This window comes from Candoia aspera, chromosome 5 (assembly GCF_035149785.1).
Source record: "Candoia aspera isolate rCanAsp1 chromosome 5, rCanAsp1.hap2, whole genome shotgun sequence".
Classification (NCBI taxonomy): domain Eukaryota; kingdom Metazoa; phylum Chordata; class Lepidosauria; order Squamata; family Boidae; genus Candoia; species Candoia aspera.
Window position 1 is genome coordinate 62,743,195 of NC_086157.1, and position 17,669 is coordinate 62,760,863.

The following is a 17,669-nucleotide window of genomic DNA, read 5'->3' on the forward strand; positions in this document are numbered from 1 at the left end:
TCATCTTTGGAAAGGGAAGCTGGGGCAGGAAGGCAGGAACTACATATTGTTCAGGATCATATATGTGCTTTGTTGGAGCTAGTAGGAATGATTGTTTAATGACTTGGTTCATCCATAGCGCTAGTCCATTATTTGTTTTAATCACAATCTCTTGCACAAGTCATCATGGTGGTCCCCATATATTGCAAAGCCATAAACAATGATTTGAAAATAATCATTCTTAACCATCACCTTATTTATTTATCTAATCAACGTATTTCTATGCCGCCACAATCAAAACAACTCTCAATGACTTGCATAGAAAAAAATTCAGTATTAAAAGAGTAAATTAATACAACCACAATGGCAACATTATGGCTTAGCTCAGGGTGTGAACCCAGGCATTGGAATTGTAATGGATTGTCACAATGGGGATTTAAATAGAGATTGTCTAAAGAGGCAGAGACTGTAATAGGTAAAACTAATTCCTTGTGCTTTCCCTCTAATATGCTAGTTTTTTATGGACACTTCAGAAATTGTACACTTCAGCAGATTTGCACCATGTGAATCTTCTAGATCTTTAATTGAACTACGGCAAGCTCCCTGGGATGACCTTTTTCTTTATGGGATTCTGTTTGCTTGTTGGCTAGGAATGATAGATATTGAAATCCCATACCCTAAAAGCAGTCTTAACTGTTCTTTTTTTTCTATTGTAGATTTTTTTCTGCAGAACTGGCAGGAAAGAATGAGCAATATTTCATAATAGGATTCCCAGGGCAGCATTGTTCCTTAGAACTGAAAGCTTTTATGACATACTAAACTTTGTCATATTTTAATGTATATAAGAATCCAGATAGTAAGATTACAGAAAACTTCACAACAGTCTTTTTTTTCCACCCCCACCCCCATCCCCCACCAAAAACAAGGTGGAGAGACTGCTGAAATGCCTGGCATGTATCCACCTGGAGAATATGACCTCGGGGGATTTGCTGTGGGTGCTGTAGAACGGGGACAGATGCTCCCCCAGCTTGACAAGATCACTGATGGAGACGTAATTCTTGGAATTGCTTCCTCTGGTGTTCACAGCAATGGGTTTAGCCTTGTGAGAAAGATTGTTGAAAAATCCTCTTTAGATTTTTCCTCTCCTTCAGTGGGTGACTGTCCTGAACAAACCCTGGGTAAGCTCTGTAAATACAGTATTTTCATGCAACATAAATATTAATTTCTGATTGTATAATGTATTTATGTAATATACCTATGTTTATACCACTTACTCTGTAAATATTTCCAAAAAAATACAGTAGTTCTGTTCTCATTTTCCACCGTTGTTGGATTGGCTAACCTTAAGCTGATTTAGGACCTCTGTTCCTAGCCAACAAACCAACCACTGAGGGCAACAGAATGTGTTTCAACAGCAGATGCATAGGTTTATTAAGGTAATAAAGGTATTATTAAGGTAATATTAAGGTAATATTATTAAGGTAATATTAACTTCCAAAACAATTGCCCCTTTAATATGCTTTTCTGTTCCAGCGCAAACTGTCTAGAGATACCATTAGTTGATCACATTGCTTTCTCAGTGGGATAAGTAGGGAGACACTTGTATCCTAATCAGAGCTACTAGGAAACTGTTCTGTTGTTCCCTCTGTTATGGGAGGCTGCATACTCAAGTGAGTGGAGGTTAGTACAGGAAATATAAGCAGAGAAGGTCAATATAGAACAGCCTTTCTCAACCTTTTGACCCTGGAAGAACCCTTGAAATATTTTTTCAGGCCTCGGGGAACCTCTGCATGTTCAGGCTCAATATAGGCCAGAAGTTACAAAATTCTTATATTCATTTCATGTGTAGGCCTGTATATATGCATTAACAGTGTTCTTAAACTAAAAGAATGAAACCTACCTCTTTAATGTGAAGTTGCCTGAATTTGAAATGTTTTTTTTAAAATTGTGATCTCTCAGGTAACCCCTAGTGACCTCTTGTGGAACCATAGGGCTCCACGGAAGCCTGATTGAGTAATCCTGATTTAAAATGACAAATGAAGCAGATTTAATCTCACACACTAATCCCCTTCATTCATGCACTCTTCCACATAATATTCCTCCTCCTGAATGGAAATTGGGTGAACATAATTTGTCATTGAAAATACTGAAATACTTTGGCCACATAATGAGAAGACAGGACACCCTGGAGAAGATGATGATGCTAGGGAAAGTGGAAGGCAAAAGGAAGAGGGGCCGACCAACAGCAAGGTGGATGGATGATATTCTAGAGGTGACCCTGGGGGTGTTGACGACCAACAGGAAGCTCTGGCGTGGGCTGATCCATGAAGTCACGAAGAGTCAGAAGCAACTGAATAAATAAACAACAACAATTTGCCATTGAAGGGACTACTCGTGCCCTTGGATCATTATACTGCAGAGCCAGGACAGGCAAGCTACCATATCCAAGCAGCACTACAATAGATCCTCTGTCATAAAGTACCCCTTTTCCAATCCAACTCAGTTCTTATGCCCAATCTCTGGATTGTAACATCCAGAATTTATGCATATCTCTCATTTATTCACCTTTATGTGGACTGTCCCTTATCGACTGATAGTAGGCATTCCTGGCCACAGAGTTTGCTTGGTTTTAATGTGGTACTCCCAAACTTACATACCTGTTCTTTCTGAGAGAATGCAGCCCTGTTTAAAATATGGAAACTCCCCAGTATTTGTACCTAGGAATAATAATAATAATTTATTGAATGTATACACTGCCTGACTCCCAATACAAAAAAGAACACAAAAATAGCACAAGACAAAAGAACAACAATGGCAAACCAACAACAACACAGAATGTAGCTTTATTTCATTGGCCTGTCACTGCATCCTCATAATTAATTCTGAGTTTTTAGAACATTTTCTTTGGAATCAAGTTTTCTTTGGAATCACATTTTGGGTGGAAACTTTTGCCTCTTCCAAACAATGTGGCATCACTACTTCACTGCCATTCTTTAAGAATGTTAAAGGAAATGGAACACATCCTTGGCCTTGCTCTGATATCTGTAGTTTCCTTCAGCCCTATCTGTTAGACATGAAATGCTGCAAGAGGAAAAGCAATGCAGTTAGATTCCTGTGCAGCACGAAATACACTTGTGCAGGCTTCCTGCTCACATGGAAACATGTATGTTGGCTTTTCTCTCAGATATTGGTGCCCTGAGTGGAACAGTTGATGCAGTATTGGAACTGAGATTAGCCCTTTTTTAAATTAATTGTGTGGACCTCTCTTAATGTGATTCTTCTGTGAAACAGGCATCTCAGTAATACTTATCTTGGTTTCCTTCCTCTATTTCTGCCTTGGTGGATGTTTGTAATAATTCCATTTTGGGGATTTACAGGAGAACAGTTACTCACACCTACTAAAATCTACAGCAAGATTCTTTTGCCAGTCCTTCATTCAGGTAATGTGAAAGCATATGCCCATATTACTGGAGGAGGGCTGCTTGAAAACATTCCACGTGTCCTGCCAGCATCAATTGGTGTAGTACTAGGTAAGAAAGCTACGGCAACATATTTCTTGGTTTTTTGGTTAAATATGATTTTACAGATACACTCTTAGCCATTCTTGCAGGATGCCTTTTACAGGTCTGGTTGAGATTTAATGTTGAATTGTAATTGTACATTACAAGAAATCTGTCTCCCTTTGGCTTGTGTATTTTCCTGGTTAAGAAAATGTGTAGCACCTGCAGACAAGGCAAAAAACAATATTACTTTATTTTTAAATTCTAGAATTGGGAGAGGTGTAGCACAGACACTCCTCTCCTTACCTTGCTACGTTCTTACCACCCCCACCCCCCACAGCATTTGGATAGATTTATATGCATTTCATAGGGATGCGGTGGCGCTGCGGGTTAAACCGCTGAGCTGCTGAGCTTGCTGATCGGAAGGTCAGCGGTTCGAATCCGCGTGATGGGGTGAGCTCCCGTTGCTAGTCCCAGCTCCTGCCAACCTAGCAGTTCAAAAACATGCAAATGTGAGTAGATTAATAGGTACCGCTTCGGCGGGCAGGTAACAGCGTTCCATGTAGTCATGCCGGCCACATGACCACGGAAGTGTCTATGGACAAACGCCAGCTCTTCAGCTTTGAAACGGAGATGAGCACCGCCCCCTAGAGTCGGACACGACTGGACTTAATGTCAAGGGAAACCTTTACCTTTACTTATATGTATTTCATACATAGGTAAACTTTAAAATCAATAGGACAATAGAAACAAGGAGAAGAAATAATAGAAACAAGGACATCTTGAGCTCTAATGGTCTGGAGGTTGAGCTATTAACAAAGCAATTAATAACAGTGCTGGTACAATACTTATTGAGTTATAGGCACTTAACAAAAGCCTTGAGAAGTCTAAACAGGAAGTATTTCAATCAGCGCATGCTTGTGAAAAGACAAATCTTACTTGAGCTCCATCAGAGAGTTAATCTCTTTAGTGGTGGGGGGCGGGGGTGGGAGATCTAGTAAAGTTGAGAATGCATTGGAATAACAATAAAAAAACAGGGAAATTCAAGAGTAAGGAAACAAGAAGGAAGAAAATATACATATAAATGTGTCCTTTTCTAAAACCCAAGATGGCCATATATAAATGAGGGAAAATGAGAAGAGGCTTTTCTTCTTAAAGCTACAGTGGCAAGAATAAAATATAACAAAAGGTAATAGAATAAAAATATACAGAAATATAAAATTTCCATAACAGCCTTTTCATGCCAGAGGCTCTGTATCTTTAATGATCATATGAAAAGGATATTTGGTAAGGGCTACTTAATTAAACATTAATTTAAAAATTTACTAGAAAAATCCCTGCATCACAATCTTTTTGTAAATATTGCAGCTAATAAAAATAACAGAATAATATGAAGTATTTAAGTAGTTATTCTAGCTTGCTAGTTTTGTTTGAGAGAAATAGGCTAAATACACTTACATTCCTACTTAACAATACAATTTTTGGTGGCTTTTGTAAGATTTCAGCAATGTAGTCAAAGGAGAGTCTGGGAGCTGAAAAAGAATGATTTTGAAGTGTAGATAGTCCCCTGGTAGCCAATCTGTAATGTAAGTTATTGTTGAATGAAATAGCAGTTTTTAAAAAATCTAGGCATTAAATAAGTCTGGTGTCTGGTTAAAAATGTCCTCGTTAATTAATTTCTAATTGTTTTGATATGCATGTTTTTACATAGAACTCAACAGTTTTGGAGAATGACCCACTTTTTTGACAATTGACAATATTGAGATTTATTTATTTATTTATTTATTTTCTATCCTGCCTTTATTATTTTTATAAATAACTCAGGGTGGCGAACATTCCTAATACTCCTTCCTCCTCCTATTTTCCCCACAACAACAACCCTGTGAGGTGAGTTGGGCTGAGAGAGAGTGACTGGCCCAAGGTCACACAGCTGGCTTTCATGTGTAAGGCGGGACTAGAACTCTCAGTCTCCTGGATTCTAGCCCAGCACCTTAACCGCTAGACCAAACTGGCTCTAAAATTAATTGGTATTAACTGGCTCTAGAATTAATTGGTAGTTGAACTAAGGGTTACAGCCTGAAATTAAATGGGTTGTATCCAATATATGGTGCTCCTGTGCCAACAAAATGGACATTTGCCGATAGAATAGATTCCTTTCTTCTGCATTCATTTATTTTATTTATATCTTAATGGTAATTTAGATGGCTATGTTTTTAGTGTTATTTTATTGTAAACCTCCCAGAGTCCCCCACTGGGGGAGATGGGCAGTGACATAAATTTAATAAATAATAATAAATAAATTCCTCCTCCTCCCAGGCTCAGATCTGTTCTTGAGGATGCGGGATCATCTACAAGAACACATTTGGGAGGAAAGGGAAAATTCTATTGTGTGAGTGTTCGCATGAGACTGGATATAGCCTAATGAATTTTCCTCAATTAGTTTAAGTAATCATCAGAGCAGATGTTTATAGTTCTTATATTTTATAAGATGTATTCCATACTACAAACTCCTGAAACGTTTGAGTGCTGTACAGTTTTGACCATAACATCTCTTATTTGACTATAAATGTTTATTAAAGTAAAACTTCTGACTATTTTCAGATGCCTTGCATTGGAAGATACCCAGCATCTTTTCCTGGCTTCAGAGGGAGGGAAAACTATCAGAGGAGGAAATGACACGAACATTTAATTGTGGGATTGGTGCAGTCCTCGTTGTACAGAAGGAGGTGGCTGGGAAAGTCCTAAGTGACATTCGGAGGCATGAGGAGGCATGGTTGATTGGGAAAGTTGTGCGGCATCAAGCAGGTTATTATGTTCACCCTCAGCTTTCTGGAGATTACATGTGTTAAGATTTTTGTGTTGTTTTTGTTTTTATCCGTTCAATCATGTCCAATTCTCGGAGACTGCCTGGACAAGTCCCTGTGTTTTCTTGGCAATGTTTTTCAGAAGTGGTTTGCCATTGTGTCCTTCCTAGAGCTGAGAGAAAGTGACTGGCCCAAGGTTACCCAGCTGGCTTTGTGACTAAGGCAGGACTAGAACTCACAGTCTCCTGGTTTCTAGCCTGATGCCTTAACCACTACACCAAACTGCCTAGATAGCAGTCCTGAATTCTATAACTGTTAAGTACAATATATAGCTATATCTTAAATAAGGCAGTGTCATAATTATTTGAACCTACTTTAGGACTTTTAGGATCCTTTCCAGATCTCTAAAATAAAACTACCCTTTTTTCAAATGTCTTAGATCTTCTTTTTATAATTTAATATGAAATTTGTTATTTTACTGAACCAATTACTATTTGCAGTTAATGTTTATTTTCTAATATAAAGGTTCTGCTCAGGTTAAAGTCAATAACTTGCTCCAAGCCTTACAAGCAAATAGATTACAGTCCTTGCACAGCAAGCAAATAAAAATGGAGCCAAGCAAAACAAGAGTTGGCATCCTCATCTCTGGAACAGGTAAGCTCCTGTGTTTCCCATTGCAAGAAATGCAAACAAACTTGAAGCACCTTTCCTTCATTGACTATGGTTTTCTGACAGACAAGCTTGAAATGGATTGGTCAACATGGATAGGAAAAGTCTCTTCTGATTCTGTATTGATTTGATCATCATGATAATTCTTATTTCTTATTTCATTCTTACGAAAGCAGATCAGGTCTTTGAGTTCATTTTCTTTCTCTGTTTTCTTAAGCAGTGATTAGCTGTGTCTCTCCTTTAATAAAGTGCTGGTTTGCTTACTAAACTATAATTTCTATATGCAGTTTTGTGTGGGAGGTTATTAGAGAACTGGGGAGAAAACTTAAAAATAAATTTTAAAAGTGTTCCTACCCTAAGGGAATGCAACAGAATATAGAGATCTTTAATTAGGGGGTGGAGTTCATTTGGTTGCTTGCTTGCTTGCTTGTTTAACTGCATGTTTAAAAATCTGTACACTTTGACACATATAATCCAAGTCCAAAGTTTAGAAACAAGACATATATTTAGAAGGATGCTTCCTCTGATACTTGAAGTTTGGTGCTGACACCGAAAAATATATCAAGAGTATAGCAGAAAGTTTTGACCATTTATAACTGTAAATTATAAGATTTTATTTTAATTTTTATCTTATTAAAATAAAATTTATTATATTTTATTAAATTAATTAAATAAAATTTAATAAGTGTAATTAAAATTAAAATACAATATATTAAATACACTATCTTATTAAAATATATATTAAAATGAGAACGTATTTTATTTGTGGTTGATGTTCATATTTTTTTAAATCTTATTAATTTTTCAGAATATAATTAAAACACAAAATACAGAATATAGAACAGATAGAATACAAGTCTAAAAAAGAAACAAGAAAAACTAAAACAGTGCAAGAATAGACAGAAAAACATAAAAGACAGGTGACTTCTGACCTTCTCCAACATAGATATAAAAGCACATAAAAATTAATCTCTTGCTATTAATTAAACATTTAGTAACATTATTTCTCTAAAATAAAACCATTTAATCATCAAAACCCAAAATCAGAACTTCATTTTTTTCCATTACAAGCAAATAGTCCAAAAGCGGCTTCCAAATAGAAACAAATCCAGTTACAGTACTTTCTCTTAACAATGCTGTCAGTTTAGCCATTTCTGCCAGTTCCATTAACTTAATCATCCACTCCCCTGTTGAGGGAATTTGTGTATCCTTCCATCTTTGAGAGTATAAGAGTCTTGCTGCTTTTATCATATACAAGAACAGATGTTCCATGTTGCTTCTCAAACTGTTGATCCATCAAACCCAAGAGAAACAGCTCCAGTTTCAATTGTAAGTCCACTTTAAGAATCTTTTGAAGAGTACTACATATTTGGTTCCAGAATTTCTTAGCTTTTCCACAAGTCCACCATAAATAATAGAAAGTTCCTTCACCCTGTAAATATTTCCAACAAACATTTGATACCCCGTTATACATTTTGGACAGCTTATCAGGAGTTAAATACCAACGGTACATCATTTTATAAAAATTATCTTTCAAATTATAATTCAAAGTAAATTTCATACCTTTGTTCCACATGTTCTCCCATTGTTCAAGCATAATATTATACCCAAAATTCGTAGCCCATTTAATCATACAATCTTTAACATATTCATCTTCTAAATTCAATTGCAACAACATTTTATGCATTTTTTTAATAAGATGCTCATCGTTTGTACAAAGTTCCATTTCAAATTGTGTTTTTTCATTAACAAAATTATATACCTTCTTATCCAAATTAAACCATTCTGACAGTTGTGCAAAACTGAACCAATGACATATATGACCTTCCAATTCTAGTTGTTCCCTTGTTTTAAGTTTAGGTACAGTATACCTTCTTCAAAATTCAGCAAATCTTCATATCTCAACCAGCTTGGTTTGCCTGCCATGTGTCTTCTAAAAAAAGTTTCTTGAGTAGACAACCCACATAGGTACATTAGAAGACAATATTGGTTTATATTTATTCCAAACTCTCAGTATGGCACGCCTAACAAAATGATTTTTAAAATCTTTATTAACTTTAGCTTTATCATACCACAAGTAGATGTGCCACCCAAATCAGAGATCATGTCCTTCTAATTCCAATAATTTCTTGTCCTTCAAAGTCACCCAATCCTTCATCCGTAGCAAACAGCAGGCAACAAAGTACAATTTCAAGTCAGGCAAACCTAGACCTCCTCATTCTTTGGCATCTTGTAACAATTTATATTTTGTTCTTGGTTTCTTCCCTTGCCAAATGAACTTAGACATATCTCTCTGCCATTGTTTAAATGGTAAATCTGTTGTCAAAATCAGTATTGTCTGGAACAAAAACAACATTCTAGGCAAAACATTCATCTTAATCACAGATATCCAACCCATCATTGACAGTTGTAATTTTTCCCACCTTAACAAGTCTTTCTTAACATCACTCCACAGTTTAGCATAGTTGTTCTGAAACAACATACAATTCATGTTTGATAATGTCACCCCCAAAATCTGACCTTTTTTTTCAATTTTAAAACCAGTCTTACCCATCAACATTTCTTGATTGTGTGTAGTCATATTCTTGATCACTATCTTTGTTTTTTATTTGTTTACTTTAAGTCCAGCTAATGACCCAGATTCCTTTAATTTCTTCATCAAATATTTAACAACATTCAAAGGGTCCTGTAGTATTAAAACTAAATAATCAGCAAAGGCTCTCAGTTTGAAGACCTCCTTCTTTATCTTCAAACCCTTCAAACCCTTTATTTGATCGTCTAGTCTAATGTCTCTGTTCAGGACTTCCAGAACTAGAATAAAAAGTAAAGGTGACAAAGGACATCCTTGCCTTGTACCTTTCTGACAAGGCTCAGTTATTGCCATTTACAATAATACACACTCTTTGAGGCACGTAAATTGATTTAATTCCTTGAATAAAATTATCTCCAAAGTCCATATTTTCCAAAACTTTGAACATAAGAGTCCCGTTCAAATTGTCAGAGGACTTCTCTGCATCTAAAGAGATGAAAGCTGCTTGCTGTTCATTGTAGTATTGTAAATATTCTATAATATCCAAAACTATTCTCACATTGTCTCTTAATTGTCTTTTGGGTAGAAACCTACATTGATCTTGGTAAATAAAGTCCTGTAAAATTTTCTTCATTCTTTCAAACAATATTGAAGCAAATATCATTTTCTTTTCTCTTTCCTTCCTTAATTTACAGACCAACCATCTTCCAGGTTTATTGGCAAACTCAGAATGTCTCTGTTTAACATAATTCAATTTTGTTTCAATTTCCCTCACAGTCAACATAGATAATTGTTGTTGAATAATTTAAGTTGGTGTAGAATACCAATATCCACTGGGTTTTTCTGTAACTCAATTTCTTTTACTTTAATTTGATCCAAGATAGTTCGCATTTTTTGTTGACACTTCTTTTTTATATTACAATTATGGTAAATAAAGTGACCTCTCATAACTGTCTTACTGGTGTCCCAAACAGTTTTTAGATCAGTCCCTTTGTCCGAGTCGATGTCAAAAAAATCTTTTAAACTCCTTTTACAATCAACCAAATGTTTTCTCTTTGTAAAATAGCTTCATTCAATCTCCATCTAAAAGCCATAGATTATCTCTTTATTTTCAGGCCTACTGGATTGTGATCAGAAAAAGTCTTTGGTAAAATATCAACCTTACAAATTTTATTGGCTAAATTATTTGAAATCCATATCATGTCAATTCTTTTTTTCATCAAATTATGTCTTTCTGAGTAAAAGGTATATTCCCTTGCTACTCCATTTTTGTGTTGCCAGAAATCTACTAATGCCAAATTGTCTAACATGTCAAAAAAGGACTGTGGGAGTCAAGTTAAGCTTAATTTCCTTTTCAGATGTCCTGTCCAATTGTGGGGAAGTTACACCATTCCAATCTCCTAGTAGACACCAGCTTTAATATGAAAAAGATGACAATTCATTCAGAAGATGTCTAAAAAAATTTACTTTTATCCTCATTTGGTACATATATCCTCATAACAATAGATTTAAGTCCATTAAGCTTGACTTCCACTGCTACATATCTACCATGTTCATCAGAAAGCAATAAACGTGGTTTCAGTTGTGGTTTAATATATATTACAAGCCCATTTATCTTCTTCAAGCCTACTGAAATAAATTCCTCTCCCAAATTTTTATTCATCAAATATTTTATATCTTTTTTTCATATATAAGTTCTCCTGTAAGCATATCACATCATGGTTTAATTTCTTCAAATAATGAAAAAAAAATTCTTTTGTGTGGGGCATTTGTCCCATTCACATTCCAAGCAAGGTAAGTGCAAGCCATGATTAAGCAGACATCTCATCAAAGTCCTTAGATGTAGCACCCATGTCTGCACCTTGTAGAGCAGATTCTTGGGGTCTAGTTCCAGGTGCAGGTTTCTCATCTACACCCCGATCCACCCTGATCCAAACTAGCAAGAAAGCCCTTGGCCTTATGGATGGAGGTAAATCTGAATCTTTGCTGTTGGAACATAAAACTTACACCTTCCAATCTTTCCCATCGAAAAATAGTTTAATTCTTTTTCAGAATCTCTGTTAAAAAAGCATAATCTTTTCTCTTCCTCAAAATCCTTACAGGAATCTCTTTCAAAACAATTATATCCACATTGTTGATATTTAATCTTGTTTCAAAGTGAGTTTGCAAAACCTGGTCTCTTGTTTTCCTTCTAGCAAAACAAACCAAAACATCTCCTGGTTTATTATTTATAACTGCATATCTTGAGCTGATGCGAAAAACTTTATCTAATTCCTCCTCCATTCTGTCTTCCTCCCAATTCAATAATTTTGCCAAAGCCTGTAGGATTTTTTTCGACAATATTCTCCCCTTTCACCTCAGACAAAAATCCATGTCCCTAAGTTCTAGCAGAGCCATTTATCAAGTTCTTTTTCTCTCTCTTGCTCAGTATTATCCATCTTAGTTTCTAACACCTCCACTTGATCCATTACTTGTTTCACTTCTCCAGAAGTTTTTTCCATTTGATGTTCAATCTTCTTCTCAAAGTCAAAATATTTACTTTTCATCGTTTTCTCAAAGTCAGAATATCTATTTTCCATTTTCTTCTCAAAGGCATCAAAAGAATGTTTAAAGGTATTAGCAATTTCATCAGTCATATTTCTCATCATCTCCACATCATCCAAACCATGATGAGGTGGTCTCCTAGAAAAGGTGAAAGGTCCCCTGTGCAAGCACCGAGTCATGTTTGACCCTTTGGGGAGACACCACTTTCGTGACATTTTCTTGGCAGACTACAGCGGGATGGTTTGCCGTAGCCTTCCCCAGTCATCACCTTCCCCAGCAAGCTGGGTACTCATTTTTCCAACCTCAGAAGGATGGAAGGCTGAGTCGACCTGAGCCGGCTACTCGAGAATTCAGCTTCCGCTGGGATCAAACTCGGGTCGTGGGGAGAGTTTCAGTTGCAATACTGCCACCTACCACTCTGTGCCACACGAGGCTCTAGTGGTCTCCTAGAAGCCATGATTAATTCCCTCTAGTGGTTAAAATTAGCCAATACAGCCAAATCTTAAAGTCAGTGGAAAAATACTAGAGACTGAGATCGTTCAAAAGCTAAAGTCTTACCACTAGAGGTGTTTACGGGAAATATCCTATTAACTCGTTAAGAAAAAAGCAACAACACTCACTTTCTCACGATAGCCTTGAAAGTTCCAATTCCAACAGAACAGATTCGCTAAATCCCAAAAAGAAACAATAAAAATACTGCCAATTAAATCCATAATATACATACACACACATACACCTGACACACACATATTTCCATATCCAGTTCTTATGATAATCCAGCAGGCCACATAGCAGACATACAGACCAGCTACAAGTACCTTGGTATCCCACAGACACACGGGAACCATGATGAGGAGGTAAGGAAGACGGCAACATCCAAGTACCACCAAAGAATAAGACAGGTCCTGAAGAGCCAGCTCAATGGGAAGAACAAGATCCATGCTATCAACATGTGTGTCTTGCCAGTCATCAGATACGCTGCTGGTATAGTGAGCTGGCCAAATGAGGACATGGAGGCTGCTGATGTGAAGACCCGGAAGCTCTTCACAATGTACGGAGGTTTCCACCCGAAGTCCAACACCCAGAGACTATATACTAGGTGGAAAGAGGGAGGACGGGATCTGGTGAGTGTCAAAGCCACTGTCCTGGATGAGACCAGAGCAGCCAGGAGTACATCAGTAAGATGGCACCTAAAGATGAGCTGTTGAGAGAATGCCTGAGGCAGCAGCAGACATGGAAGGAAGATCAAGCAGAGGAAGTGCCATGGCAAGACAAGACCCTGGATAGGAGGTACCATCAACGGATAGCTGAGGTGGCTGACACTGGGAAATCCTACCAGTGGCTGGAAAGGACTGGACTAAAAGATAGCACTGAGGCACTGATCATAGCAGCACAAGAACAGCCACTAAGCATCAGATCCATAGAAGCAGGGATCTACCACACTAGACAGGACCCAAGGTGCAGACTGTGCAGAGAGGCTTCAGAGACAGTCCAACACATAGTGGCAGGGTGTAAGATGCAGGCAGGAACAGCATACACTGAACAGCACAACCAAGTAGCTGGCATTGTATACAGGAACGTCTGCACAGTGTATGGGCTAGACCCTCCCAAGTCCAGATGGGAGATTCCACAGAAGGTTGTGGAGAATGACAGGGCTAAGATCCTGTGGGATGTCCAGATCCAGACAGACAGGCAGGTACTGACCAATCAACCAGACATCGTGGTAATAGACAAGGAGCAGAAGACAGCGGTGGTTATAGATGTAGCGGTGCCAAGTGACAGCAACATTAGGAAGAAGGAGTATGAGAAGCTGGAGAAGTACCAGGGCCTGAAGGAGGAACTAGAGAGGATGTGGAAAGTGAAGGCCAAAGTGGTCCCAGTGGTGGTAGGGGCACCTGGGGCTGTGACCCCCAAGCTGGGAGAGTGGCTCCAACAGATCCCAGGAACACCAGAACTCTCTGTCCAGAAGAATGCAGTGCTAGGAACAGCTAAGATACCGCGCAGAACCCTCAAACTCCCAGGCCTCTGGTAGAGGACCTGAGGTTGAAGAAGACACATACCACCCATAGGGGTGAGAAGGGAATTAATTTATCTATCTATCTATCTTCTATAAAATAAATCCACAGTTCAGCTTTCGGTTCTTTTTGCCCAAAACCAAGTATAAAATCAAATGCTCAACAGTTAAGTTTTAAAAATAATGTAAAAAAATCTCATCTCTGTGTTGGAAAATGTTTCTTTTATACAAAGAAAAGGCAAATAAATTGGTGCATTAAGAAATGGGGTGGTCAGTTTTAAAGTCTGTTTAAACTGCTGCAGCGTGGCTTGGGAAAGGATGACAATCCGTCTCCCAGCTGATCACTCACCACTCAATCTGTAAACTCCGTTTACGATCTTCTGGCTATGACCAGCCATCCGGAAGACACAGGATAATTCCTAGGGTTTTCCTTTGTCCAGGGAACACTTCTGGGCTCCAGGGAATCCTGCCTGAGCCCTAAAACACCATGCTGCCAGGTCTACTTGCGAAGCTGAATCACAAAGAGACGCTGTTCAAGCTGCCATTCCCACTGGAAGCCATGTTCATATTTTTAAATTACTGTTGCTTTTGGATGGATTGGATTAAGTTTTTGCAAAGGAAGTTTTACCTTTTGTGAAGACTCAAGTTGCCACTTTGCTAGAATATTTAATTACATCGTCAACAGTGCAATCATATAGAGAAAGATGGCTAATGAGGAAGATCCATTGAATTCAATGTAGTTTACTCCTAGGTAAGTTAAAGTTTGGCTTAAGTTTGTTTTATTGCTTATTTGTAGGTACTAATATGGAAGCTCTGATTGCCAGTGCAAAGAAGCCAAACAGCTCTGCAGAAATAGTGCTTGTCATTTCTAATAAAGCTGATGCAGAAGGGCTTAAAAAAGCGGAAAGAGATGGAATTCCCACAAAAGTAAGTACTTTTTCATTAGCAGTTTATTATGGATTGCTGTCTGAAATAAGTAAACAGTGGTGGTGCAGTCCTTACAGAGAATACCTGGGAAAGACAAAAATTACCCTTCTGTCACAGATGGCAGATTAAGCACAGTTAAGACATCACAATGGCCCATAAGGTAGGAAACTTGATTGTGCTTGGCATACAACAATTTGTGATCAGTTGGCAAAGCACCATTAGAAAATGAGTTAAAATAAGCTTGGTGGTGAATTAATAGTTAAACTGTTAAACTGTCCTGGAGTCTTCTGCACATAGGAATGGAAACAGCGAGCAGATGGAAAACACAGTCACAAGCCATGGTGCTAAGCCATTTTCCCAACTTCCTACTTTTGTTCCCTGTCCTATTCCTTCATTTCCTGCTTGCTCCCCATCCTCTCACTTTGCTTCCTGTTTTTTGTGTATATCACTGCGTGTTAGTTGTGTTATATGCATGTGCAAGCAGATAAGTGTGTGAGAAAGCTTGTGTGTGTTCAGGTATATCAGTGTGTAGGAAAGTGTGTATGCATTGTGTATACTTCATATTTAATTAGAATGAGTCACCCAGTTTTATATGGCCCTACCCACTTTGAGATTGCAACCTTCTACATACCTCTCAAAAGCATGTATGCCTCCCATCTCATCAGAATTTACACAGTCCTATCCTTAAGAGAAGGAAGAATCAACCAGGTTTGGTGTAACAGCCTGCCCAACAAGGGATGAAATATTTACAAATAATATTAGTTGATATTAAACATTACCAATAGCAGTTCAAGGAAAGGTAGATATGGATGGGTCTTATAAGATTGTATTGGATTTAAGCATGTCTGTGGAAAACATTTACAGCACATTGTGAGATACTGCTGAACTACAACTTCCTGCATTTCACACACTGAGCTTGCTGACCAGAGCTGGTAGAACCATTCAGCAACCCAGATTCCCCACCCTTGCTTCATTGCAGTTGAAATTATCTAGGTGCCCTAGAATGCCTACAAAATGTTCTTTTGCCACTGTGTGGAAAAGAGGCCTAAAATTCAGCTAGATTAGGCCCATGGATCAGGTTTTCCCCAACCTTGATACAGAAGATCTAAGTTTGATTTGGACAAGGGCAGTTACTAGATGACAGTTATTATTATTAAAGACTGCTGGAGAGGGAAACTGGGCAGGTCTAGGGCAGTCACTAGATCCGGGTGGATGAGGCATCTCAAACACCCAGAGTCAACTAGAGCCCAAACTTCTGTGGTTCGGGTGCGGGAGCCCAGCTTCACTTTCACTGCCAGGGTGGGGCAATCAGCACTCACTATAGCATCCTCACGCCCATCTTCCTCCACCTGCCCCAGGGCGCCGTTCAGGGCAGGTGGCTGGCGTTTCCCACCGGCTCTTTTGCCTCTTCCTCAACCTCTGCATAGAGATACAGGGCTTCCTCCAGATCAGTGGCTCCTTTGGCTGCGGTTGTCCGGCGTGACAGCTGGGGCGATTTAGCCGGGGCTCTCATTGTCCGCTCTCTGGACTTGAGCTTCGGGCACTCAGCGGCTCGATGTTCTCCCTTCCCACAACGGAGGCACTGCCCTCACACATAGTGACGCTCCTTCTCCTCGTCTCCGGCTTGGTGGCTTGGTGGGGTTGCTCTGCTCCGGGGTCCCTGTGACCAGGTTGTCGTCCTCTTGGTTCGACGGGTCTGCATGTAGGTGCGCTGAGCATGCTCAGCTTTTCCGGCCAGGCAGATCCACTCATACAGGGACTCCGGATCATCTCTGCCCAGCGCCCACCTGAGGACATCTCTGTTGAGTCCTTCTTTGAATTTCTCGATGAGGGTTGATTGTGACCAGTCGGGAACCTTGCCTGCCAAAGCTTTGAATTCAAGGGCATAATCAGCTACCGACCTGGGTCCTTGGGTGAGGGCCTTGAGCACCTTCTTAGCCCTGGCTTTGGCTAGGGGATCTTCAAAAAAGAGCTTCAAGGTGAACATGAAGTCGTCGAACGACCCGAGCTCTGGAGCATCTGCTTCGGTCAGTTGGACATACCAGTCCGCTGCTCTACCCTTCAGCTTAGGGGTGATGGCTGATATCTTAGCCTCTTCAGAGGTGAAGCACGACCCGTATTGCTTCATGTAGTTTTTCGCGTTGGTCAAGAAAAAGGAAAGTTTGGTGGGGTCCCCATCAAATTTGACTGCAAAGTCCTTTGCCACCTTCCCGGTTGGAGGGGACCCAGTTGCAGGTTGAGCTGTAGGAGCCCAGGACACCCCAACGGACCCTCTCCATGGTGAGGCCCCGTCGTGATGTCTCCTCCGATCCCGCACCAGCTGCGGTCCGCTAGGAGGAGGGGAGGAGGGCTGTGGAGAGCGAGGACTCTCATCGCGGCTTCCCTGGTCAACTAGCACAACTGATAGGGTCTTCAGCAGATCTTCCACCGACTCCATCTTTGCCTCCAACCTTCTCACCCTCTCGGAAGTCAGTGATTCTTCCCCTCGTTGGGTGTCCGGTCGCTGCTCTGGGGCCACTTTGGTTGACTCTCCCTTGGGAGTCAAGGGGAACCAATACTTCCAGGAAGTCCCAGCCGCCTCCTCCTTGGGTTCACCCTCATTGCTGGATCCCCCCAGCTCAGGCTTGAGCTGGAGCCCCTCTGGTAGAACGAAAAGTCGGGGGGGATGGGGCTCTTCGGTGCTGGACCAGCTTGCGGTTCCA

At 39.5% G+C, this 17,669-nt stretch overlaps 1 protein-coding gene across 5 annotated transcripts in view; it reads left to right on the plus strand.

Annotated features, from left to right (window-relative positions):
* The window catches only part of GART (phosphoribosylglycinamide formyltransferase, phosphoribosylglycinamide synthetase, phosphoribosylaminoimidazole synthetase), a 63,366-nt gene that overhangs the window by 39,404 nt on the left and 6,293 nt on the right, over positions 1–17,669 (plus strand). For all 5 annotated transcript variants that reach the window (XR_010068085.1, XR_010068084.1, XM_063305410.1 and 2 more), the window contains exons 15-19: positions 906–1,157; positions 3,357–3,509; positions 6,081–6,284; positions 6,809–6,937; positions 14,837–14,967. Coding sequence is in view for 3 of the 5 variants with exons in the window: in XM_063305410.1 (XP_063161480.1) it covers positions 906–1,157; positions 3,357–3,509; positions 6,081–6,284; positions 6,809–6,937; positions 14,837–14,967 (869 nt within the window). In the remaining 2 variants the exon portion in view is untranslated. The remainder of the gene's footprint in view (positions 1–905; positions 1,158–3,356; positions 3,510–6,080; positions 6,285–6,808; positions 6,938–14,836; positions 14,968–17,669) is intronic.